Raw genomic sequence first — 25,348 nt, 5'->3', positions numbered from 1 at the left:
AAGTGTGAGGCACCATGTGACCACCAGTCAGAAAAGGCAAGCCCTTCAACCCATTATAGGAAGAAGAGAATGGAGCAGTGGTCACAGGGCAGCAATGCATTTGACACCCACCTTCCTCTGACGATGGAAAAGAAAATGAGGTCCCACCTTTCTCTGAAGAGTCCTTCTGTGTGTGCACAGCCTGCGCGCCCTGTTGCAATGCTGGGGAGAGGAGGAACAGTTAGTGGCTCCAAAACACTGGCCCCTATCCCTGATTAAAGAGAAATGTGAGGCACCATGTGAGCACCAGTCAGAAAGGGCAAGCCCTCCAACCCATTACAGGAAGAGGATGGAGCCTCACACACTAGAGGCCAAAGAGGAGAGTTGACATTCCTGCTCTGCCCCTCACCAGTTGTGCAGGAAGCAAGCTCTTGAGCTGCTCTAATTCTCTTCTCATCTAGAAAGGGAGGCTAATACTACCACACCACCTCACCTGAAACCATAGGGACAATGTAATGAGTCAATGAATGGGGAGTGCTTGGCAAAACACATAGCAGAAAGTCGTTCCTGATGGCGCTGTCACAGCCCCATTGCTGGGAAGCTCAGGGCCACAGGGACAGAGCATCTGAGCTAGTGCAAGATTGGGAAAGAAATATCCCAAGGCAAGGGATAGGAGAAGACGTGTGGGTTTGCAAGGAAGGCAGAAGGGCAGCTAAAAGGCCAGGAAAGGGAGGGTGGGTAGAGTAGCAAAGACCATATTTTCTATGGGGCTGGCCAAAGTCCTCGCAGCAGAAACAGTCCCCCATAGGTTACTGGGTGCCTTTAGATGTCAGCACCTCTAACCTATCACACACATGCACACACACCAGCATACCAGAATACCCAAAAGGAAGACAGCAGACATTCCAAACTCCAAAAGCCACATTCACATAAATTTTGGGTCAACTTGTAACATTCTGAGAACAAGTTAAAAGTTATGGCAACCATGAAGTCAAAACCATAGGCAAGGTAAATTAAAAAGAGCCTAATCGTGAACCTTCTCCATTAATCACTACCCACAAGATACTCATCCTTCCCGCACAGTCTCTCCCATCTTACAAAGAGCAGGCCAGGCAAGAAAACCTGCCAGCTGTATAGAATGCTTTTAGCACAAACAATGGTCTGGAGCCCTTCTGTCCCAGAAGCAAACGCCTGCTCTCACCTCAAGTGCCTGATACCACATGTCCTATTGTTACAGGGCAAACTCCGATATAAAATGGAGTTGCCCGACTGTGGGTCCTCACCCACGCACTTAAAAGGACTTATTAATGCTAAACTTCAGATAAATGGTTTATTTATAAGGGAAGGGGAACTGGGGAAATGAATAACTCAGGGAGAAAAAGAGGGATATAAGTTTGTCAATGTGTCCTACCCATTCCGCTGACCTGGAATCCCAATGACCTGCTGAGCTGTCAAAAACCTAGCACGCCTCATGGCCAAAAAGGGGTGACCCCCAGCCACAGGGCCAGTTAAAATACCCAAACCGAGAGCCTAGTTGTTTAACTCCGCCCTAAGGTCCTCGCAATCTTCCCTTTGGTGATCATGGGATTTGTAGTTCCCAGTGTCGTGGGGGTGGAGGCCACAAAACGTGCATGGAGTTTGCTCAGGACATCCTTTCCCCCTATCACTATGACTGCCGTTGCCCATCCTCATCCTATAAACCACCTGGAGGAGGACAGGAGAGAAGAGCCCTAAGTGACTGGCTAGGTTGCTGCAAACCACCCCCTCTCAAACTTACCTTCTATTTTCCTGAGGAATATGGTCTGGATCTGCAAAGATGTGGAACAAAGAAAGTTAAAGCAGGGAACTCTGAGCGATGGGTCTGCCTAGCACCATGATGAAGTGACAGCCACTTTCTATGCCATCCGCTGGGAACTGGGAGGAGTCAGAGTCACTGCCCTAAACCCCCAACACACCTCCCCTTGTCCATAAGAGAGAAAGGATTGAATAGCAGTTGGTACCATATTCTATTTTCCCACAGCGGGTAGACAAGAATGGCCCCTCTTCAGAGAGGGACTGTGGTTTGAAGGGCAAGACCCCTGTGGAAACAGAGTGAGACACACACAGTCATGCTATTGACATAATGGTGGAAAACAGCCAGGGCAGGTGGGGTCCCCTCCTGCAGTGTGGGCATCTGAGCTGAGTGTCCCCTGGGAAGAAGGAGGCATGATGAGAACATTCACTGAACTGTCTGCCCAACCCCTCTTTTCCAGGAAGTCCCTCTTCTTCCTGCTTCCACACAGTTGCCACGTGTGACAACATGATCCCACAGCACAGCCATCACTGACTGTCCAGGCTTGGGCAGAGAATTTCAGGCAGTAACATGTGAGGTCAAGAGCTATGGGCAGCCAGCTGGTTTTGGTTTTGGTTTTCATTGTTTCTTAGCTTGCTTTGCATGTGCAATAGATGTGGAATGGAAGCTGAATCTCAGAGGAAAAAAAAAAATGAATTGAGGCAGATATAGAGGAGGAAGAGACTCACACAACAGAAAATTCCCCATCACATTCATGTCTGTTTCCAATTTAGTCCCAGATCCAGCTGCTTCCCTGAACAGACTCTGTATGACCCCAGTTCTGCCCTCCTTATGATAAAGTCCCTATCCTGCTTCAGCTTGAGATTTTATTACCTACTGATGAATCCAACATCCATTTGCAAGTGCTTCCTTCATTGCCCAACTCTGTTCTAGATCATGTACAACTAATTATTCACTTTCTACTCTTCCTGTAGCTGTGCTGCCTACATGACAAAGCTTCGGTCAGTAAAATATAAGCATAAGTCTTGGGAAGGAACCTTTTCATCAACTTCTTCCACTGAATGTGGTTATGATGTTTGGGGCTATGGTAAGAGTCAAGCATGAGAAATAAAGTAAGCACATTAAAGAAGCTGAAAAGATAAAGAGAGGCTGGATTTCCACTGGCATGACTGTGCCTTCACCTATTTTGGTGTTACAACAAAAATAAACACTATTAGCCTATTCTGTTACATTTGGCCAGTGGGTTCCTAATGGAAACATTAGCAAACAACAGCTCTAGGGTAGACAAGGAGAAACCCTCCACGCTGGACCTGGGGTAGCACAGCAGTGAAGCACAGGGTAGCAGGGGGAGGGAGAGAACAGTGAGAAGTAGCAGGGGAGGGAGTTAGATATGTAGACTGGGTGAATTCTGGATGGGAGAACAGGAAAGCACAAATCCCAAGGAATACAGGAAGAGCACACGAGAAGGTGACTGTGTGAAATCAATCCAGGGAAGCTGCATGGAGGCTGGCCCAAGAGGTGGATGGTGTCAGAACTGGGGCAAGGACCTGCAGCCACCAGAAGGGCCCAGCTCAGGAAAAGATACACTTCTCCGTAGACCTGGGAACCAGAAGGGGTAGCTGAGTGCAGGGTGGGCAAAGACTCAGCAGCATAAAGTCAGAAACCAGTTCTGGGAGAGGGGTACTTCCAGAGTAAGCGCCTTTTCATCACACTAGCTTATCTGACAGCCTCTCAGAGGCTGTGATTCATGAAGACATTGGGTAAGAAAGCACATCTGAGAAGATAGGGAAAGAGCAAAGCTTTGCATTCCCCCTGCCTGCCTAAAAGTGACTCTCACCCCTGCCTGCCTAAAAGTGACTCTCACCCCTGCCTGCCTAGAGTGTCCAGTGTGAACTTACATGAGGAACTTCTCCAGCCTATTTCATCACCTGTCAAATGGAGATGTGGAGAAAGTAACGTCTACCTTGAATGGCAGATGTTGTTGAAATGAAGGAATAAGCACAGTAGCAACCAGATGCCAGCATTTAACATGGTCTCTGATGTTAGCATGAGCCCACTAACATGGGCCTAACATGGGCACATCTTCAGCTGGAGGGAGGCTGCATCCTCACCTGTGTGTGCCCATCAAGAGTGAGGACTCCTCTCTCTCCATAAAGGACCTGAGTAACCATATTGGTGCTAATAAGCCAAGAAGAACCTAAAGAGATTCTTAGAGAAAAGGAGCCTAGTGACACCGGCATGGCTGGGAGGAGGGCAGACCTACCTGCTCCTCCTGGGAGATGATGACCTTGTTTTGTTCCTTGAGCTTGGCATGAAGGACTTTGATCTGGTGCTGGAACTCAGCAATATCTTTCCTCTTATCCTGAGTTAGGGTGTCCGTCAGCCTCTCTTTCTCCTCATACAGGCTTTCTTTCTCCTCCTGCAGCCTTTCTTTCTCCTCATGTAGCCTCTCTTTCTCCTCCTGAAGCTGGTGGGCATAGGAGTTTTAGTCAGTCAAATGTCTAAGTGACCTCTAAAGGTGCAGGAAAAATGGTCCACATTTCACCTGAAGCAGGATAGAGGGTTTCCAGACCTGGGAAGGTGGCTTTCAAACCAGACTGGCTATTTTCCAAGTTGGGGATGTATTTAAGCTGTGCCCAAGGAGCTATTGCAGCCCCTTAAGATGAGGACTGAAGGGCTCTCTGTCAAGTGGGGACCACCCACTGAAGGACAGTGAGGTAAGCTGACACCATTCAAAAATCATCAGATGGATATTTTTAGGTAAAAACAAGAGATGAAAAAAATATAGTAACAGGTTAGCTCTAGTGTAAGAGCAAAGAGAAAATAAGACTATATTTATACAAAGAAACTCTAGAAAAATATCTAACAAAGCAATGAAAGTGGTCACCTGTAGAGTGGGTGTTAGGACAAATATATGAAGATAGAGTGGTAGTAAGACTTTACTCAGGGCATCTTAATTATATTTTTCCTACTTCTGTAGTGAATCTGAATGTATTTCCTGCTTTAAAATATTTCAGGTAAAATAATACCATCCTATGGGAATTACTGGGGTGAGTGCTTATACACTCTGCCATAAGCACTTTCATCTTTTGAGCTTTCTGCAGCCCTTCTTTCTCCTCCTGCAGCCTCTCTTTCTCATCCTGAAGCTAGTGGGCAGAACTTAGGATTCTGGTTAATAACCTTCCTCCTCAACTTGCTTCCTCTTCAAGTGCATTTTATAGAAGTTATTTTCTCTACCCTGAAGTCTAGTGCTTTCTAAGCCCCTTGAACTATCACTGAGGTCCACAATCACCTGGTTCTCTCCTGGATGGGGTTTTAGAGAAAGGCCTAAACATGAAATCAACAGACAATTCATCTCAGGTTTACACACTGCCTGAAAATGTATAAACTGGCTGAAAGTGATCACTGCTGAGGGGACCACAGAGCAAATGATGTGTTGGGTTCAGAAGAGAATCCTAGAGGTCCCTGTTCCTGTTCCTGTTCCAGACAAACTATTCTCCAGGCAGCTGATCCTTTCTGTATAGTGATAGGGTCAGCAGGCTGAAACAACATTAACATCAAAATATCTGCCAATCAGGAAGCCAGTCAGTTTAGGTGCGAAGTAAAGGATGGGTGTGCTGAAGGATGAGAGGAAGTTCTGGAAAACCAGGTCCCTGCCAGACCACCCAAGGAGAGCTACCTCTCTCTTCTGAGCTGCATATTTCTCCTGCAGTTCTTTCGTTTTTCTGGTCCACTCTGTTTCCTGAAAAATAATTAAAAGTTTATCAAGTGAGCCACTTTAGATAATAAATATATTATAAATCTACCAGAATTACAAAATAGTGATTCATGATTAGGCAGACAAAACAGTGACAATAAAAGAAAGCCCAAAGGTGTGTGTGAGAGAGGAGAGGAAGGGATAGTTGGAATTTTAGTCTGGAGGAAGGTGGATTATTGACGTACAGTGTTCAAACAAGTAGCTAGCTGACTGGAAAAAAATATGAATTTTGATCCTTATTACATAGCCTAAACCAAAATACATTCTAGATGGGTCAAAGTTTTAAACATAAAAACACTTAAGTGATTAAAATAAAATGCAGAATAGGAGGTTACTGCTCTCAAACCACCCTTCAATGAGAATACTTTTATGGGATCCCAGGAATCCAGATGAGAGGTTCTCAGTGAGGCAAAAAAATCCAACACATTGAAGGTGACAAGGACAATAGTTACAATTTTCCTACATTACCATTCTCCCAAAGCTGCACAGTTCAATACAAAGAGAAACCCCTTAGGCCTAAAACTTCTCCCATTGGGGAAAGTGAAAACAACTGAACCCAAATGCCCCGGCCTTGGGGGATGGTGCCCAGAAAGCCCAGTTCTGTCTCACCCCACCCAGAACTGAAGAAATCAGCATAGCTAAATCATCTGAAGGCCACTAGGACACAGTAAAAGAAGAGAACTTGTAGCACTTGCACATGGCTTTCAAAAACTGGCCACAGACCCTACTGGTTGGTTTATGGAGACCAGGAGGTAGTGAATGTGAAGTAAAGGTGTAGAGTATTTGTACGCAATAAAAATTAAATTGTTATTAGCTTTAAATAGGCTACTATAACTATAAATGAAAGATAGTTTATATAAACCTTATACTAATCACAAAGAAAAAACCTATAGCAAATAGGCAAAAGAGAAAAAGAAAGAAACCAAAGCCTACCATTACCAAAACAAACAAACAAAAAATCAAATCACAAAGGAAGACAGACGGAGCAAAGAACAAAGCAACTACAAGGCACCAAAAATCAATTATCGGGCCTCCCCGGTGGCGCAGCGGTTGAGCACTGGGTTGTGAAGCTGCCCGCAGCCTCTGCAGCGCTGGTTCGATCCCTGGCTGCTCCCCGGCCACCAGAGGAGGGTCCCACATGGCGCGCAGACCTCTCCTGCCGCCCACTGCTCCCCTCAGCAGTGTACTTAGGTCGATATACCTGTTCTGTTCCCCACTCTGTCTCTGGTGAATCCTCTCACCCCCGACACCTCTGGCCTGTACCCCAGTTCTTGTATGCATAAATAAATAAATCTTTAAAAAAAGAAAAAGAAGTTGCAAATAAACAACCAGAAATTAAAAAGGAGACATTACAATTGATACCACAGAATGCAAAGGATCACAACTTTTTATGAAAATTACACACCAACAAATTGAATAATCTAGAAGTTGATAATTCCTAGAAACATATAACCTACCAAGACTGAATCACAAAGTAATAAAAACATGTGAACAGAAGAGTAATGAGTACATAGTTTGAACCAGTAATCAAAAATCTCCCAACAAAGAAAGCTCTCTACCAAATATTAAAAAAATTAATGCCAAGTATTCTCAAATTCTTCCCAGACATTGAATAGGAAGGAATACTTCTAAGCTCATCTCATGAGGCCAGAATTCCTCTTATCAAATGCAAGCAAGAACACCACAAGAAAAAAAGATTATAGGCCAGAATCCCTAGTGAACATAGATACAAAAATCCACAACAAAATGCAAGCCAACAAAATTCTACAGCACATTAAAAGAATCATATACCTTTACTAGGTAGACTTTATCCCTGCCATGTATCCCTAGGATGCAACATAATACAAATCAATGTGATACACCACATTAATAGAATGAAGGACAAAATCATATGATCATATCAACAGACATAGAAAAAGGCATTTGACAAAATTCAACATTCTTTAATGTTACACAAAAAACTATCAACTAACAAGGTATAGAAGAAATGTACCTCAACACAATAAAATTCAAATATGACAAAACTACAGCTAACATCATACTCAATAGTGAAAAGCTGAACGATTTTCCTCTAAGCTCAGGAACAAGACAAGGATGCCCACTCTTATTATTTCTATTCAACTTAGTACTAGAAGATGTAGCCAGAGCGATCCAGCAAGTAAAAGAAATAAAATGAATCCAAATTGGCTTTTGAAAGGAAGAAGTAAAGATGTCTCTGCCTGCAGATAACATAATCTTCTATACAGACTACACACACACATACACACACACACCTGTTAAAACTAATAAACAATTCATAGTGGCAAAATACAAAATCAGCATGCAAAAAACAGTTGTATTTCTTTTTTTATTTTTACATTGAATTTATTTTTTTTATTTTTATATTCCCCATACAATTGCAACCCCCTTATTTTGACCCCAATTGCTCCTTTCCCTGCCCCCCACCCCCCATAGTGTGTCTCTGGTTCATAGTTGTTTGTTGATTTTGATTTTTTTCTTTCTTATAGTTATTCTTTTTCCTGGTCCCTTATTTAGGTTTTCTGGATTCCTGCTATGAGTGAGACCATCCGGTATTTTTCTTTTTCTTTCTGGCTTATTTCGCTGAGCATGATCCCTTCCAGCGCCATCCATGTTCCTGCAAATTGCATGTGTTTATCTTTTTTGATTGCTGAGTAATATTCCATGGTGTATATGTACCACATCTTCTTGATCCAGTCATCTATTTTTGGGCATTTGGGTTGTTTCCAAAGCTTAGCTATTGTAAATAGTGCTGCTACAAACATAGGGGTGCAGGTGCTCTTTGGAATTGATGTTTCTGTGTCCTTTGGGTAAATACCTAGGAGTGGAATTGCTGGATCATATGGAAGCTCTATGTTTAGTAGGTCAAGAAATCTCCATACAGCTCTCCATAATGGTTGGACCAATTTGCACTCCCACCAGCAGTGCAGGAGAATTCCTTTTTCTCCACATCCTCACCAACATTTGTTGATGCTAGTTTTTTTAATATGTGCCATTCTCACTGGTGTGAGATGGTATCTCATTGTAGTTTTGATTTGCATTTCCCTGACTGCAAGTGATGTTGAAGATTTTTTCATATGCTTGTTGGCCATTTGTATTTCCTCTTCGGAGAAGTTTCTTTTTGCTCTTCTGCCCATTTTTTGACTGGATTATTTTCTTTGTTGTTGTTGAGTCTCATCAGCTCTTTGTAGATTCTTGTGATCAGTCCTTTATCATTAGTTTTGGGTGCAAAAATTATCTCCCAGTCGGTGGGGTTTCTCTTTGTTTTGGTTATTGTCTCTTTTGCTGTGCAGAAGCTCTTTAATTTGATGTAGTCCCAGCTGTTTATCTTTGCCTTCACTATAACTGCTTTGGGTGATGTGTCTGTAAAGATGTCTTTGAGGTGCATGTCACATAGTGAAAAACCAGTTGTATTTCTATACATTAACAACAAATTACCCAAGAAAAAGTAATATTAAAAAAAACTCCCATTTATAATAGCTTCACAAGTAAAATAAATTTAACCAAGGAGGTAAAAAATCTGTACAATAAAGCCTATAAAACATTTGTGAAAGAAATTACAGACAACACAAATAAGTGGGAAGATTTAGTGCTCATGAATTTGAAGAAAATTATTTAAAATGTTCAAACTGCCCAAAGCAATCTACAGATGCAATCACTATCAGAATTCCAATGGCATTTTTCACAGAAATTGAAAAAAAATCCTAAAATTCACATGGAACCACAAACACCCCAATAGCCAAAGTAATCTTGAGCAAGAAACCAAAACACGGAGGCAGCACTTCCTGGTTTTAAATTACAATGTCATAAAATCAAAACGGTATGGTACTAGCATGTGAATAGACATACAGACCAATGGAACAATATGAAGCCAGAATTAAACCCAAAATCCAGAAATAAACCCAAACACACAGTCAACTAATCTTCAAGAATATAAAAAAGGAAAAGAACAGTCTATGGTCTCTCCAATAAATAGTGTGGGGAGAAATGGATGTCTGCAGGCAAAATAATGAAATTGTTTATTATCTTTACACCACGCACAAAAATCAACTCAAAATGGATTAAAGGAAACCTTGTATATTCTTGGGAATATAAATTGGTATCCCACTATGGAAACAGAATGGAAGCTCCTCAAAAAATTAGAAACAGAGTGAGTTACTCATTTTTCCTGGGTACTTCCCAGGTATACATGTTAATAAACTTGACTTACTCTTGTCAAACAATTTTTAAATAGAAATATTGTGTATTCTATAAATACTGTGTATTCTGTAAATACTGTGTATTCTAACAATCCTGCTTCTTGGTACTAATCCAAAAGAATCTGAAAATCTCAAAGTGGTATCTGCACCTTCATGCCCATTGGAGCTATTCACCATAACAGTAACAATAACACTACCAGTCCATCAACAGGTAAACAAATAAAGAAAGCATGGTATATACATACACTGGAATAGTATTCAGTCTTTAAAAAGAGGGAAATCCTACCATTTACATCAACATGTATGGACCTAGAAGACTCTATGCTAAGTGAAATGAGTCAAACACAGAAAGACACCTTATGATGTCTCACTTATATGTGGAATGTAAAATAGTCAAACTCCCAGAAACAGAGTAAAATGGTGATACCCAGGGGCTAGGGGAAGGAGAAAATGGAGAGGTGATGATAAAAGGGTACAAAATTATACATGATATATAGATATATGTGTGTATTGTTTACTTATAGTTTTCTAAGAAAGTAGATCTTATATAGGTGTTATATATAACACACAAAGAAAATAATATTAATAATAAAGAGAATAGAAAGAAACTTTGGAATGTGTTAGATACATGTATAGCCATGGTGGGGACAGTTTCATGGGGATACACTTATCCCCAAACTCATTGAGTGGTACACAAGTATATGTAATTTTTCACATGTCAATCATACCTCAATAAGGTGGTATGTATGGATTAATCATGCCATGAAAGTGCCAAAACAATAAATGTTTTCTTTTTAAATCTGAATGTATCAAAAGTGAAGTTTTCTTTTAAAAGGCAAATAAATTTTAGTGACCATTAACAAAAGATTGATAATTTGATCATTTGGACCACATAAATAGAGTTGATGTTTATATGGCCAAAACTATGATAAAGTTGAAAGCCTAATAAAAATTCAGGGGAAATAGGGCCTCCCTGGTGGTGCAAGGGGTTAAGCACAGTGCTGTGAAGCTATCTGCAGACTCTGCAGCACGAGTTCAATCCCTGGCTGGCCAGGGAGCTAACCCTCATGGTGCAGCAGACCTCTGCTATCTCACCTGCTGCTCCCCTCAGCAGTGTATTTCAGTCAGTCTGCCTGTTCTGCTCCCCACTCTGTCTCTGGTGAATCCTCTCACCCTCCACACCTCTGGCCTGTACCCCAGTTCTTGTATGCATAAATAAATAAATCTTTAAAAAATAAATAAAGCCAGGGAAAATAGCCACAATAAAAGATAGGGTTCGTTTACATGTATTTTACAAGCTCACAAGTTGGTAAGGATATCAATAGAAAAGCAAGCATAGCAATGGAACACGGACAGTTTGTTCAATTAATGGTGCTGGGAAAACTGGACCTCCACATGCAAGAAAATGAAACTAGACCACTACCTCTTACCGTACACAAAAATCAACTCAAAATGGATAAATGAACTGGACGTAAGACCTGAAACCATAAAATATATAGAAGAAAATATAGGGAAAACACTACAAGACATACATTGCAATAACATCTTTAAAGACTCATCACCCAAAGCAGTGATAGTGAAGGCAAAGATAAACACCTGGGATTACATCAAACTGAAAAGCTTCTGCACAGCCAAAGAGACATTAACCAAAACAGAGAGACACACCACTGATTGGAAAAAAATCTTTGCACTCCAGTCAACTGACAAGGGACTGATCACAAAGATATACAAAGAACTTACATGGCTCAACAAAAACAAAATAAACAATCCAGTCAAGAAATGGGCAGAAGAACTCAAAAGACATTTCTCCAAAGAGGAAATGCAAATGGCCAACAGGCATATGAAAAAATGTTCAACATCCCTTATCATCAGGGAAATGCAAATGAAAACCACACTGAGATACCACCTCTTACACCAGTAAGAATGGCACATATCCAAAAAACAAGCAACAACAAATGTTGGCAAGGATGTGGTGAAAAAGGAACTCTCCTCATTGCTGGTGGGTGTGCAAACTGGTCCAACCACTGTGGAAAGCTGTCTGGAGGTTCCTCATCCTGCTAAAAATGGAGCTACCATACAATCCAGCAATTCCACTACTAGGGATCTACCCAAAGGACACAAAAACATTGATTCAAAAGAGCACATGTACACCTGTGTTTATTGCAGCACTATTTACAATAGGTAAAACCTGGAAACAACTCAAATGCCCAAAAATAGATGACTGGATCTAGAAGATGTGGTACATATACACACAATGGAATATTATTCAGCAATCAAAAAAGATAACTCATGCCATTTGCAGTAATGTGGATGGAGCTAGAAGGCATTATGCTCAGTGAAATAAGCCAGAAGGAAAAAGAAAACTATCAGATGGTTTCACTTATAACAGGAATATAGGAGAACCAAATAAGACATCCGTGTAAAAAAAATAATAACAACAGCACAAAACACAACAAAGCAAAAACAGACAATTATAAACCAGAGACCTCCTGCAGGGGAGGAGGGAGGGGGAAGAGGGAGGGAGGAGCTCAGAGGACTTGGTGATGGTACATGGGTGCCTTGGGGAAGGAAATTCTATGGGGACTCAATCTGAGGGGGTGGGGGAAGCAAATATTGTTTAAAAATAAATAAATTAAAATAAAATAAAAACAAAAACAAGTTTAATCATTACAAAAAAAAAGAAAAGAAAAGCAGGCATAGGATATGAGCAGATTTCATAGAAAGGACTGGCTTTTTTAATGTGAAATATTAAGCAATAGAAATACTTTATTGCTTACTACTAGTTACACATTAGCTCTTTCTTAACAATCTTGGAGAGCAGAAACAGTAACACAGCATGATTCAATGACCCTGCCAATTTCCTTTTCTTACCATAGAATTATCAACTATTCAGACCATATAAATTACACCATTCACCCCAAAGTGTCCCAAGCTGCCTCCCACTGGCTCTCTAGTGAACTGTGCACGTCTTCCCAATTCCACATTCAGGGGCTTCACACCTCTAGAAGGAAATCAGTCCTGGTGGGAAGATACACATCACCCAAAATGGCGAATGCTACAAATCAAAGCTTTTTTAGTTCCAGAGAGCTGGTTGCTAAACATTTGCCACCACTAGATCCATCCCCAAATAGTTTCAGATCCAAGAGACCACCGCACTTTCTAAGAGCTGTTTTCAACCAGGGTGGAATCAAAATGAGGACAAAGGTGTCAAATACAAGACACAGCTGTATGTAGTTTGAAAAGATACCAGGCAACTCTGGTATCACAAGCATGCTTATCGCCAGCCTCACCTGAGAACCCTAAGAACTCTACTCTCTGCACTCACATATTGGCAGATGGTCTGAAAATATAGAAGTTTGACGACTTTCAAGTTTCCTAAAACCACAGAGCAAAGATTTTGTTGGAACTTGCTCGACATGGCTCTGGGAAGAAAGGTACAGGGCAATTGCTTACCTGAATTTTCATCCTATCTGTGAGGAGTTGGAGTATCTGAGCCAGCTCACGACGTTCCACAGGCTCCTCATCCTGAAGTGACCCAAGGTTAGAAGCCCTCATGCTGTGGGTCTGAAGTCCCTGCAGGTTTTGAAAAGGCTGATCAGAGGTTAATTAGATGAGAATCTAATCATGAAGTTCTCTTTTATACCTTGAGCAATGTCAGAAGGGTACACCTTACCCCACCACAGAGTCCAAGCTCCTCCCCACTAGATATCCAGATATCTGTGAATATTCACAAAAGTCCACAGTTCCCCTTCTCTAAGTGTTCTTCTGAAAGAGCTCAGCCCTTACAGAAGGGAAACAAGTTCCAATGGAAGAACAGAATCCAAGAGTATAATTTCAACTGCACTGCAAGTCTGCTGTACTCCAAAAGGAGCTCCCTGCAGCTGCCCCATTTCTTCCTCAGTCTCGAATACCTAGAATCAGACTCTTAGGGCAGTCGTGAGGGTTTCTGGCACCTCGGTCCATTCCCTGAGGACTCCTACCCCTCCTCCAAACACACACATACACAGACCGGATGTCCCCAGGAAGGGCTGGCTTTGCACAGCTCAGAGCCATGTTACAAGAGATCCCTGAGCTGGCAGTGTGTGTTCTGAAGTAAAAGGCACAAATAACTGGATCAAAGAGAAGATGCCTTTCCACCCACTTGTGGTATATTTTTGAACAAGAATGATATATTTTGGGCCTCCCTGCTGGTGCAGCAGGTTGAGCGCAGCGCTGTGAAGCTGTCCAAAGCCTCTGCAGTACGGGTTCCTGGCCAGCCAGGGAAATACCCACATGGTGCAGCAGACCTCTCCTGTCTCGCCCGCTGCTCCCCTCAGCAGTGTTTTCAGTCATCTGCCTGTTCTGCTCCCTGTTCTGTCTCTGATGAATTCTCTCACCCTCCTGTGCCTCTGGCCTCTACCCCAGTTCTTGTATACATAAATAAATCTTAAAAAAAAAATGACATATGTCTAAACATATCACTATTGCAGTAACAAAAGTAAATCTCTCCATCTCTATTACTATATTAAACTCATAAGCCCTATTAATGCTTTGAATTTATTTATTAAATTTCCAATTTAACTTGGAAAATTTTTGCTAATCTTTAACTTCTCAATTTCTGCTAAGGCAATATTGAATCTAAATGTTAACCATTTCTAAATTCTTTGAATATTTTCATAGAGTCAAATGCTTTTTATCAGATGTTTGTACAACTCTGATTTCTGATGTGCCACTTCTGTCTTCACAGTGCTGCTTATAACACATCAGATAGCTGGCTTTCCTGTATTACAAACCTTCGTGGCATTTTCCATTCAACTAGAGACTCCCTTGGGCAGCTGGATTTATCTACAACTAATCTAAAATTCTCTCTTCAATCAGGTATCCCAGCCAAACAGAGCTCTCAGACTTCTGCATCAGGGGGAAAATTTTGAGGAAATATTTTCAAAACACATTTAGCTCTCATTGGCCCTCCTGTAATTCAGGAGAACCTTTCCTTGTATTTTGAAAAGTGATTGTCTTACACAGTGTTTTTCAAAGTGACTCTAAATGGAATCTCATTTGTTTCTCCCCCAGAATTTAAAAAAGTTATCAAAATAATTATCCAACCATATGAAGAATTTTATACCCAGTTTGGTTTCTATGCTTTAATAAAAGCAAAATAATAAAATATCAGACAAGAAAATCCCAGAGTGACATAAAAACACAGTACAAGTACATAAGTAATCCTACATAAAAAAAGAATTGGGGGCCTCCTTGGTGGCACAAGGAGTTAAGCACAGCACAGACTGTGAAGTTATCCACAGACTCTGCAGCATGAGTTCGATCCCCAGCTGGCCAGGGAGCTACCCACATAGCGCAGCAGACCTCTCCTGTCTTGCCCACTGCTCCCCTCAGCAGTGTACTTCAGTCAATCTGCCTGTTCTACTCACCACTCTGTCTCTGGTGAACCCTCTCACCTCCCGCACCTCTGGCCTGTACCCCAGCTCTTGTATGCATAAATAAATAAATCTTAAAAAAAAAAAAAAGAATTGGATGTTCCAGCTTAGGAGAACGTGATCCAAATGAAAAGGAAACTAAATGTTAAGAATTACCAAAACTCAGAATATCCTAACCCTGAGTAATGCTTTGGCCATTGATGAGGTGGTTTCTGAACTCCAAATTTAAACCATTAGCTATTCATTGGCTATCTAATCAGCTAGCACCATGTCAGGGGAAGCATGGCGTCAAGAGAGATTTAGGTGAGCTGGGAATGATAGGCAGGGAGCCAGGGCTCAGGAGCATGTGGTCCATACGGTGGAACAGTATCATATCTTCTACAAACCATCCCTGACAGCGCTGGGGGAGCATGTAAGCAGGGATGGTTGCACACACACACACACACACACACACACACACACACACAGAGCTCTCATTTCAACTCCACTACCTTCCACCCTTGGTTTCCCATCTCCAATTGAGATGATAGGTCACCTAACACTCTAAGCATATCCTATGATAACCTCCTTCTGGAAAAACTACCTAGGTGTTTGTGAGAAGTGATTGTGAAAAACATTATTAGTTCATTTTCAAAAACAAAATTCTCCTTGATATTAGATAATTAGTAAGAGATAAACACACTCTAAAACTATTTCTCCTCAAAACTTTCCCCCTGATACAGTTTCAGTCATACAGGTTTATATGGGAAGATACAGTCCAGGGAGAGTTTTAATAAGGTTTTCCTGAACAAACTTGATAGTATATCCAATAGGAGAAATTTGAAGTTTCAAATCCCAGCTCTACCTTTTAATAGCTGTGTGAGACTGTGGGCAAGTTACTATGTCCTCACCTGTGAAGTTTTGTTAAACTTAAAAAAAAAAGAACTTTTAAAAAGAAATTAATAAATTAATGATGTACCTATGTTGAGACTGTTATGGTTGTTTTGGTTATTAGGAAGATTAAAAGGTAGTGTATTTAAAGCACTGTGTCCAGGGGCTAGAATTAGTAAATATAATCTGTAAATATAAGCTATTATGTTTGACCTCTATAGATCCCAACAGAGAGCCTGGCATTTAGACAGTACTCAGCAAATTTTTGTTGGAAGAAAAACGCATTCATTTCTTATTTAGTGATAAAACCCCTTGCAAAAGTAAAGATATGCCAGATAATGTTAAGTGCCATGTATGTGCTAATTTAACTATTTCAGCAACCTGTCTTACCAAAAAGAAACTGACACAAAGGAAGGGTAAGCAGCCTGTCCTTGGTCACACAACCAGCATATGCTAGAGCAGGGATTCAATCACAGGCACTGCCCTTGGTATCTGAACTGACAGTATACTAGTCTGCAATGGTAGATAACATAAAACTAGAACAAACTAAGAAGAGGAGTTTGAAAACAAGCAGATTTTCAACAGAAGAACTTTGAAAAACCTTTAAGTTGGGTACCTGTTCTAGTGTAGCATTATGGTGGGCAACATTTTTAAATTCATCCCAAAATAATTTTTTTAGCTTGTCTATTTCCATATGTAGGTTGGCCCGCTCTTTTTCTATCCACCCATCAAATTCTTTCCTAGTTTCTCTTTCCCTAGCTTCTCTTTCCCTCTGACGAACAAACTCTGCTTCCTGCAAATAAAAACAAAAACAACAGAATTATTAACTCCATCTTAAGGCAAATGTTTACTGAGAACTTGCAAGGGCCCCTCATCCATGCAAGTGACTATGGAAATCCAAAGAGCATTGCCCCCATTACTTGAACTTGGAAGGGGTCAAGTCTTATCTGAACTGTAAAGTCACTTGAGAATAGGGTTCACATCATTGTAATGTTTATATTCCTCAGGATGCCTGCATAGTTGATGCTTAAAAAATGCATGCTAAGGAAATAAATGATAAATATAAATAACTGAAGGAATGAGCGAGACAAGTTTATGTATATTTATTCTACAAATGCTTGCTCAATACCTCCTCTGGGCTGGATCTAGAGCTTTCAGGACCCGATCTTTCTCCTCAAAAAGCTAACAGTGTAGTGTAAGAAGTTAAAATTCAGGTTCAAATGCCCTCAGAGGGTACTGAATAATGCAGAAAATTACAAGTCTCTGCTCTTCTTTTGACGAAATAATTGAATTTTCCTTTCCAGATTGCCTAAAATTATTTGTCACAAGAAGATGCCACTCTAACTCTGACTCCCAGCTGTGGGAAGCCACTAGAAATTTTGGCCCTGTGGGATACATGATGGGTCTCCAAAGCCTCCTGACATTTCCTTTTCATGTCCACCTGGCACTGCCGCCGTCTCTCAGCTTCCTTCTGGGCCTCTAGTTCCCCTTGGGTCAATTTCAGCTTGGTCCGCAACTCTTCTAACTGGTCCTCCAAAGGATGTCCCTGCTTCTTCAGTTTTCCTGCTCAGTCCAAGTAAAGAGAGGGGGATTCATTTGAGTTAAAATCAGTGGAGTACAATTCCTCACCGATGCAGTCACACCACAGTCTGAGACCAGCTTTGCCACTTTCATTGTACATTCACTTCAGCCAGTGATAGAAACCTCCTTGACCCTCGGTTTCCCTAATGGAGCTAATAATCACACATAACTCAGAAGATTGTTGTAGAATAAAATATGAAATTGCAAAGTGCTTAGCATCAGGGCTGGCACAATAGCTTAATAAATGGGAACAATTATTGCCTAAAATAACTATGCTGACAGCACCGACATAGTGAATACAAAATTACTAGAATAACAGCAAAATGCCAAGTAGTATGTACACACTGATCACTAATACAAAAAGTATATCTACATATCCTGGCATCTGAGAGGCACTTACTATAATGTAAATAATTGTAATTTTAGGATCACTTTTTTCAATAATATAGTATAACAAATGTATAACTTTAAATTTCAAGAAAGAAAAGGCAACATGCATGTTTTAATCAAGGTTGCTTTCAGCATATACTTTAAATTTGTTTAAGTTAAAATAAAGACTTGGAATGAATTACAAAAGAACATTTGAAACTACATACTAATAAAGCAAAAGTTAAGAGTAAATGAAAAAATCACCAATCATGCTTTAATATTGGTTACCTTTTAAAAGTGATTATTGGGTAGATGGTACTGTTCTTAAAACTCTAAGTCTTTCTTTAAAGAGAAATGAGTTTTGTCAGATTGAGCCCTCTAGAAACAAGTGATTTTTAGATTCAGTAGAAAAGTGATTTAAGGTGAATGTGGTACAGGAGAGCTGGGGTGTCTGAGAACAAAAGGTCATGACCATTAAAGTGACAAAGGTTGCCTAAGAATATGTTTCCTCTCCCTACAACACTTTACATTAAGGGGATAACAAGGAATATGCACAAAGATTTACATACAAGAATATTAATCATCAACTGTTTATAATAGGAATACTTCTTAGTAACCCATACAAATTATAAAATAATTCAATTGTGAAATAAATTATGATAGCCACCTGATGAAATACTACCCAGTCATTAAAAACCATGTTTTCAAAGATGATATTGATATTGGAAAATGTGATCTACTCTAAATTGAAAATAAGCAGTAGTCAAAACTGCATACTATATGATTACATAAGTACACAGAATAATGACAGGGAATTAACCAAAATATGAACTACTATTGATAGTCTCAATGGTTTTTATTTTCTCTTTTCCACCCTCCTGATTTTAAATTATCTATATCAAAGGCATTTTTCACCAATTTTTTGTTGTGGTAAAATACATATAACATAAATTTACCATCTTACCCATTTTTAAGTGTACAAGTTAGTGACATTATATTCATATAATGGTGTGCAACAGTCACTGCCATCTACTACCTCTATAACTCTTTTCATCTTATAAAACAGAAACTCTATACCCATTAAATAATTAACTCCCCATTCCTCCTACCTCCAGACCCTGGAACCACCGTTCTACTTTCTGTTCCTATGAATCTGACTACTCTAAATACCTCAGATAAGTGAAATCACACAATATTTGTCCTTTCATGACTGACATTTCACTTAGCATAATATCCTTAAGGTTCATCCATGTTGTAGTGTGTGTCAGAATTTTTTTCCTTTTTAAGGCTGCAAAATATTCCCTCATAGATGTATTTTCATATCCATTCATCTGTCAAAGGACACTTGGGTTGCTTCCACACCCCTTAATTACTATGAATAATGCTGCTATAAATATAGATATAGAAATATCTCTTTAAAGATGTGTATTTTTATCAGAAAAAAATATTTAAGAGGTAGGAAAATTTGTTTTTCTTTAGCAGCCTCCAATATAAGATGAAGAAGTCAAAATATAGTAAATGCACAGTACCTAAGTAAATGGCCCTGCTTTAAAAATCTTAAGTCTGTGGGGTAGGAGTAAAGGATGGAGGGGTCCAAAGAACTGTGGTAGAGGGCTACTGGTACTCTGGTGGTTGATGATGGGTGTAGTGTGGCATTTGCATTTTAAGTGTGACCCCAATGGAATACTATTTAGCAGTCAAAAAAGAAACACATGCCATTTGCAGCAATGTGGATGGATCTGGAAGGGATTATGCTCAGTGAAATGAATCAGAAGGAAAAAGGAAAATATTGGATAGTTTCACTTACAGTAAGACTATAGGAGAACAAAGCAAGGGATCAGGAAAAACAAAACTAGCAGGCAAAAGATAAATCAGAGACATTCAGCAGGGGAGAGGGAGGGAAGGGGATCAGAACAGGGGAGTGAAGAGCACAAGAGACTATGGTGATGGTTCTCTTGGCGGTGGGAATTCTATGGGGATTACACCTGAGAGAATAACAATGTAAAAAAAAAATACATCTGTAAATAAAAAAAAATCCAAGTTTTAAAATTACTTTAAAAAGTGTGAACTTGTGTTGCTAAAACATTCGCTGTGTTGTAAACCAATATTGCCTCAAAAAATTATAATAATAATTTTAAATAAATAAATGAAACAGTCTGTTCTTTGAAAAGGAAGTTAAAATGAAGGAAATTTTTTAATCTTCATCTATTGGAATTTTTATTTTTATTTTATGTTTTAACAGCTATTTCTTAGTGAACCTCAAAATAATGTACTTAAAAGTATGCAGATCTCTTTTATGGGAAAAACATGTTCCCTTGCAACTCATTTTGGAAGTTGAAACAATAAGATTAAAGTGATTAAGCCATGATAAGTACATGTACATAAAAAAGCCAAAAAATCAATCTGACTGTTCATTAACCTCCAGAAGCTCACTCATAATTAACATCAGACAACAGTACATTTGCAGAAGACTGAGAGGTGGGGGTCCTTCAAGGCCACTAAGTCTTACCACTCCATTCACAGCGAAGTCCACTAAGACTGACAGTGGGAGGTGCTGATCATGGTCACACAATAGAAAAGACCAAAGCTAAGATTGGAACTACCTGTGTTACAATCAGCCCGTCTGCCCTGTATGAGATGCCCCCCACTGCCATAGTAGATGGTGGTACCATCCCATCCTCAACTAAATGACAAGGTTCTGAGGCTAGATTTGGTGGTGTATGTGTTCCTCCCCCCACCCAGTGAACCAGCCCAAGTCCTTCTACCATCCCAGGAGGGCCCCAGAATGCCAACCAGACTTACCAGCTTCTGCCATGTTCCCATGCCTGCGCTGGATATGGTTCCAGAGAAAGGTGGAATTCATGAATATCTTGTCACACAGGTGACACTAGACAGAGGCAAGTAGTGGGAAGAGCAGGATTAGGTCATCTGAGTCAGCCTAGGATTATCCCTATATCAAAACTCCCATTCCTTTGGGGTCCCTAGACTGGTTCAGAAATGAAGGGTTTGATTTACTGAGTAAGGTAGTGACTTCAAACCCTTCCCTCCTGTTCCTTCCCCCCCGGCCAAAAAAAATATTCTGCACGTTAGAATCACTTAGAGAGCTTTAAATACAACCAATGCTCTTGGAGAACTGTGAACACTATCTGATGACCCCAAGGGATTTTTGTTGGTTCCTTAGGTATGCTAATGATATTGTGTTTATGTCTTAAAGTGGGAGTCCTTGCCTTCTAGAGACACATTCTGAAATATTTACAGATAAAATCATATGACTTGTATGCTACAAAATACTCCAAAAGTGAGGGATGTAAGTAGGGGGAAAAGTAAACAACACTGGCCATGAGTTGATAACTATTGGACTAAACAGTGTACAGATGAAGGCTCATTGCATTACTCCATTTTTTATATGTTGGAAAATTCCAGTAATTAAAAGCTTATTTTTTTTTTAAATACCAATGTCCAGGTCCCACCCCAGAGTTGAGAACCACCGGAGCAGAGGATTACAGCTAATAGCTTCTGTAATCTCACTTGCCTCTCCTTGGGCATTTCAGACACTGCCAATCTATCACATCATCTTTGCACTGTAGAACTTTAAAATTTTTCCAACACGGCTCTGCAAGCTGCTATTTCTAGTCAACTAGAGTAAGAGGGCAGATTATTTACTATTTTGCACAGAAGCAAATATGACAGAAATTGTCAGTTGCCCCCTAAAATCCATTTTATTTATTTTCTTTCATAAGAGAAACCCTGATGCTTCTGCTGACCTGGAGACCAGTGAGAATAAACACTATTTTGCCCCAGTATCCCTTATAACCAGTGAGGCGATGCAACTAAATTTTGGCCAATGACATGTAAGCAGAAGTGGTACATGCAACTTCTGGAAGGTTTCATTAGAGAAAGCCATGACATTCTTCATCCTCCCTCCTTCTGCTGAATCAAATGTAGACCTGCGAGATGGAACTCAGGCAGCACCTCCATGCAAACACATCCTTCATGCACACACCTGCCACACTTGCACAATCTCCACACACACATTCTGCAGCATCTGATTAGATGCTCTTAGCATCTCTGGCCATGAGAAGCATCTCTAAAATCTTCTCCTAACCAGTGAGAATAGTCTGCAACCACCTTTGGGCCCAGGGCAGTAGTGCTGTCCACATGGCCCAGTGGCTAGATGCACAGCCCTCCCATTGTCCCCACCCTGCAGAGATTCCTCACCATGTGGTAGTTGTGGGCGCCTGTTTGTAGGAGCATCTGCTGTAAAGTATTAATCATCTTGTGGCGTCGGTGACACTCCTCCCGCATTCCCTTCAGTTCATCAGTCTGGCGGTCCAGCTCCTTCTGGCCACGCTCCTGCTGACCCACACTGACCTGCAGCTGTGCCTCCAGCTTGGTAATGTTGGTGTTCAGGCACTCCTGGCAGTACACCAGATACTCAATGATGAGCTGTGCCAGGCGCAGCACCTTGAGTAGCGCTGGGTCCACAGGATGCCCACAGCGTCTGCATGCCTCCCGGTCGAAGTTGCAGAAGGTGATACCAGCAATGTTTTCCTGCAAGGTGGCCAAGTCCAGGTCCCGTATCACGCGGTCCACATCCACAGCACTAATGCGTCTCCAGTCCACAGTCTCACAACGAGGCTGGAACTTGAAAGCAGGGGATATATAGAGTCCAGAAAGAGGGCTTCTGGAGCCCTCAGCAGTAATAAACTGCATGGGTGGGGGAAGCCCTGGGATACCTACTAGGGAAGGGTACCACAAAGGCCACGGCAGCAGGCAAAGGAACTGAGAGAGAACCTGGAAAGTGAGAAAAATCTCCAAGTTAGGCAAGGTTCATGTGACTGCATGTACTGCTCATCTGGCCCACCAGAGTCTAAGTGGGGTGAGGTGGGGTAGGGTGAGTTATGCAGCAGCTCTAGCAAGAGCTATGGCCAGAGCTGTGGAAAGGAAGGGTGCAGGCTTACAATCACACTGAGCAAAACATTCAGAGCCTCGTTCTTGGGAAAGTCTCTCCATATCTTTAAGCCTCATGCATATATTTGGGAATAATGGGAGCAGGCTCATGCTTTGGAAGGAATCAGGTGAAGCACCCAGCAAAATCCCTGGCACATTGACTCTCCCCTGATGCTCAAGTGCACTGCAAGACAGCCTGCCAGAGGTCTTTTTCAAGGAGGAGGTGTCAAATGTATAAGTGGGCCCTTCTGCAACCCTACATTGACCTCAGGCTAAAAATCAGTAACTTGCCATGAGTGGCAGAAATTCCTAAAGTCTGCCATACCACACGCTCTGTAGTTCAAGACTCTAGAGAACAGAGATGAGCTGAATTACATCTCCCAGTTTCCCTGCTTTCAGGTGTGATCACATATATATGATATCTCTAGCGGGATGTGAGTGAAATGATGTCCAGGTCTCTGCACTCAGGCAGTGCTCTATCCATGGCGTTCTTTTATTCAACCCTAATGTTTCATGAAAAGAGCTCCAGCTTGTTGTCAAAAGACTCAGATTTTACTCCCCACTTTCTTGGTAGACATAGAAGTTGTTATCTTTCTTTGAACAGTAATTTGACAGTAGCAATAGGAATTTAAAAATGAACATTCCACTAAGAATTATAATTTATCTACAGATAAATGGATACAAGTGTGCAAAGGTGCTTGGCAAAAACTGTCACTGTAGTATTGTTTGTAATAATGGAATACAAGAAAGCAAAGTACAAACTAGAATAGGGGATACAAATGGTATATCTATACAATGAAATACTATGCAGCTGTGGATAAGGCAAATGAGGCGAATCATAGCTACAAACAAAGCTAAACGACAGCCATAATAGAAATAGCACAGGTATTGTCCTGACACAAAGATACTCAATAAGCGATGTCTGCTATCATCATCATCATCTTCAATTCCCACAGTTTTGCTACCTTTCAATGTCAGAGACCTATGACTTCTGTGAATTGCAAATAGGAATTTAAAAATGAGCATTCCACTACTAAGAATTACCCTCTTATCCTCCTCTGGGTTCCCCAGAACACAGAGCACACCTTCCTTTGGTCACCTTCACCAAACCCTGGTCTGCGTTGGGGTGGCTATGCAATCTGCATCCATCCATCAACAAATGACCACTAAATTCCCACAAGTGCCAAGCACTGAGAGTGGCACTCAGTGTTAATGGTAACCCAGGCAACAAGCTCTTCCATCATAATGTAAGCAATTAACAGTTCTAGAATCCTATGATGCTGCAAACATCTCATGTACTGACATAGAAAAATGATCACATATACATATTCCATTTCCATTTAAAGGGTATATTAATATAATCACATTTAATAATAACACAAGCACAACATGAAACTGAGATCTATCTATCTATATATCTGAATATACCTGTATATGTATGTGTGTATATATATGGATATATGTGTGTGTATATATATATATATATATATATTACAATGGCAATATTACAATGGCTGTCTATGAGGGAGGAAGACAATGGCGATATTAAATGGAGATAAATAAATGAATAGATATGCACAGGTATGAGAAGGATGGACAGACAGACATATACAGACAGGCCTTACACCAGTGGTGATAATGACACACACATATATAAATACATACACATAAATAAATAATTTACATTTTTTCCACATATAATCATAAATAAAATTTACTAATTTATTCTTTTTGTATATTTTCACTATATATGTTATCTCAACAGCTTAGACTATTTCTAGAAACACAAACAAGCTGTTAGTAATGGTTACCATTGGGAAAAAGAAGTTATAGAACTTTATTCTCCACATTATGCTACTTCTGTACTATTCAAAGTTCTTTGCATCATCATCTATTACTTTCATCAAAATTTAAAAAAAAAAATACAGTTTCTGCCCTTGGGAACTTAGATTCTGCCTAGGCCAACAAGACATACATGTGATCCTATTTAATTACATTCTTTTATATATGTGTGATTCAGACATTTTAGTCCAATAGGTCAGAGAAGAAAAAGGTTATTAACTTCCTGAAGGAAAAAGGTCTGGAGGAAATAGTACGGCTGGGTTTGCAAAAGAAGGACAAGGCCCTTAAGAAAGGCCCTTTACCCAGCTGAGTCTATCTTCATCTGCGAAAGGCAGTGACGGGCAGGGACAGCCCGCCCTAGCTACACCCAGGGTGCAATGCGACTTGTAGATGTAAGGGAAGGCATGCAGTAATAACACTGGCTGCAGTGCAGTGGGTGCCAGCTTCTGTGCCAGTCACAAACTCTAAATACAAACCTACAAGCAACTATTGCCATTCTCATTTTATAAACAAGGAAATTCATGTCTGGAGAGAATAAATAGCTTGCCTGGGGGGATAAGAATGCCAGAGTAGAAGT

General features: G+C 40.6%; 1 protein-coding gene across 11 annotated transcripts in view; it reads right to left on the bottom strand.

Moving 5' to 3' along the window:
* The window catches only part of DZIP1L (DAZ interacting zinc finger protein 1 like), a 65,528-nt gene that overhangs the window by 32,501 nt on the left and 7,679 nt on the right, over positions 1-25,348 (bottom strand). For 7 of the 11 annotated variants that reach the window (XM_054700798.1, XM_054700795.1, XM_054700796.1 and 4 more), the window contains 9 exons: positions 22,198-22,773; positions 20,782-20,866; positions 17,471-17,592; positions 16,646-16,822; positions 13,199-13,336; positions 5,451-5,513; positions 4,035-4,238; positions 1,757-1,787; positions 148-201 (listed from right to left, as the gene is read on the bottom strand). In XM_054700798.1, the coding sequence (XP_054556773.1) occupies positions 148-201; positions 1,757-1,787; positions 4,035-4,238; positions 5,451-5,513; positions 13,199-13,336; positions 16,646-16,822; positions 17,471-17,592; positions 20,782-20,866; positions 22,198-22,773 (1,450 nt within the window). The other 4 variants (XM_054700800.1, XM_054700804.1, XM_054700805.1 and 1 more) reach the window with 4 other exon arrangements.

Source organism: Talpa occidentalis, unplaced genomic scaffold (genome assembly GCF_014898055.3).
Source record: "Talpa occidentalis isolate TD23 unplaced genomic scaffold, MPIMG_talOcc4v2.1 talOcc4.4, whole genome shotgun sequence".
NCBI lineage: Eukaryota > Metazoa > Chordata > Mammalia > Eulipotyphla > Talpidae > Talpa > Talpa occidentalis.
This window is presented reverse-complemented; position numbering and strand designations above follow the sequence as displayed.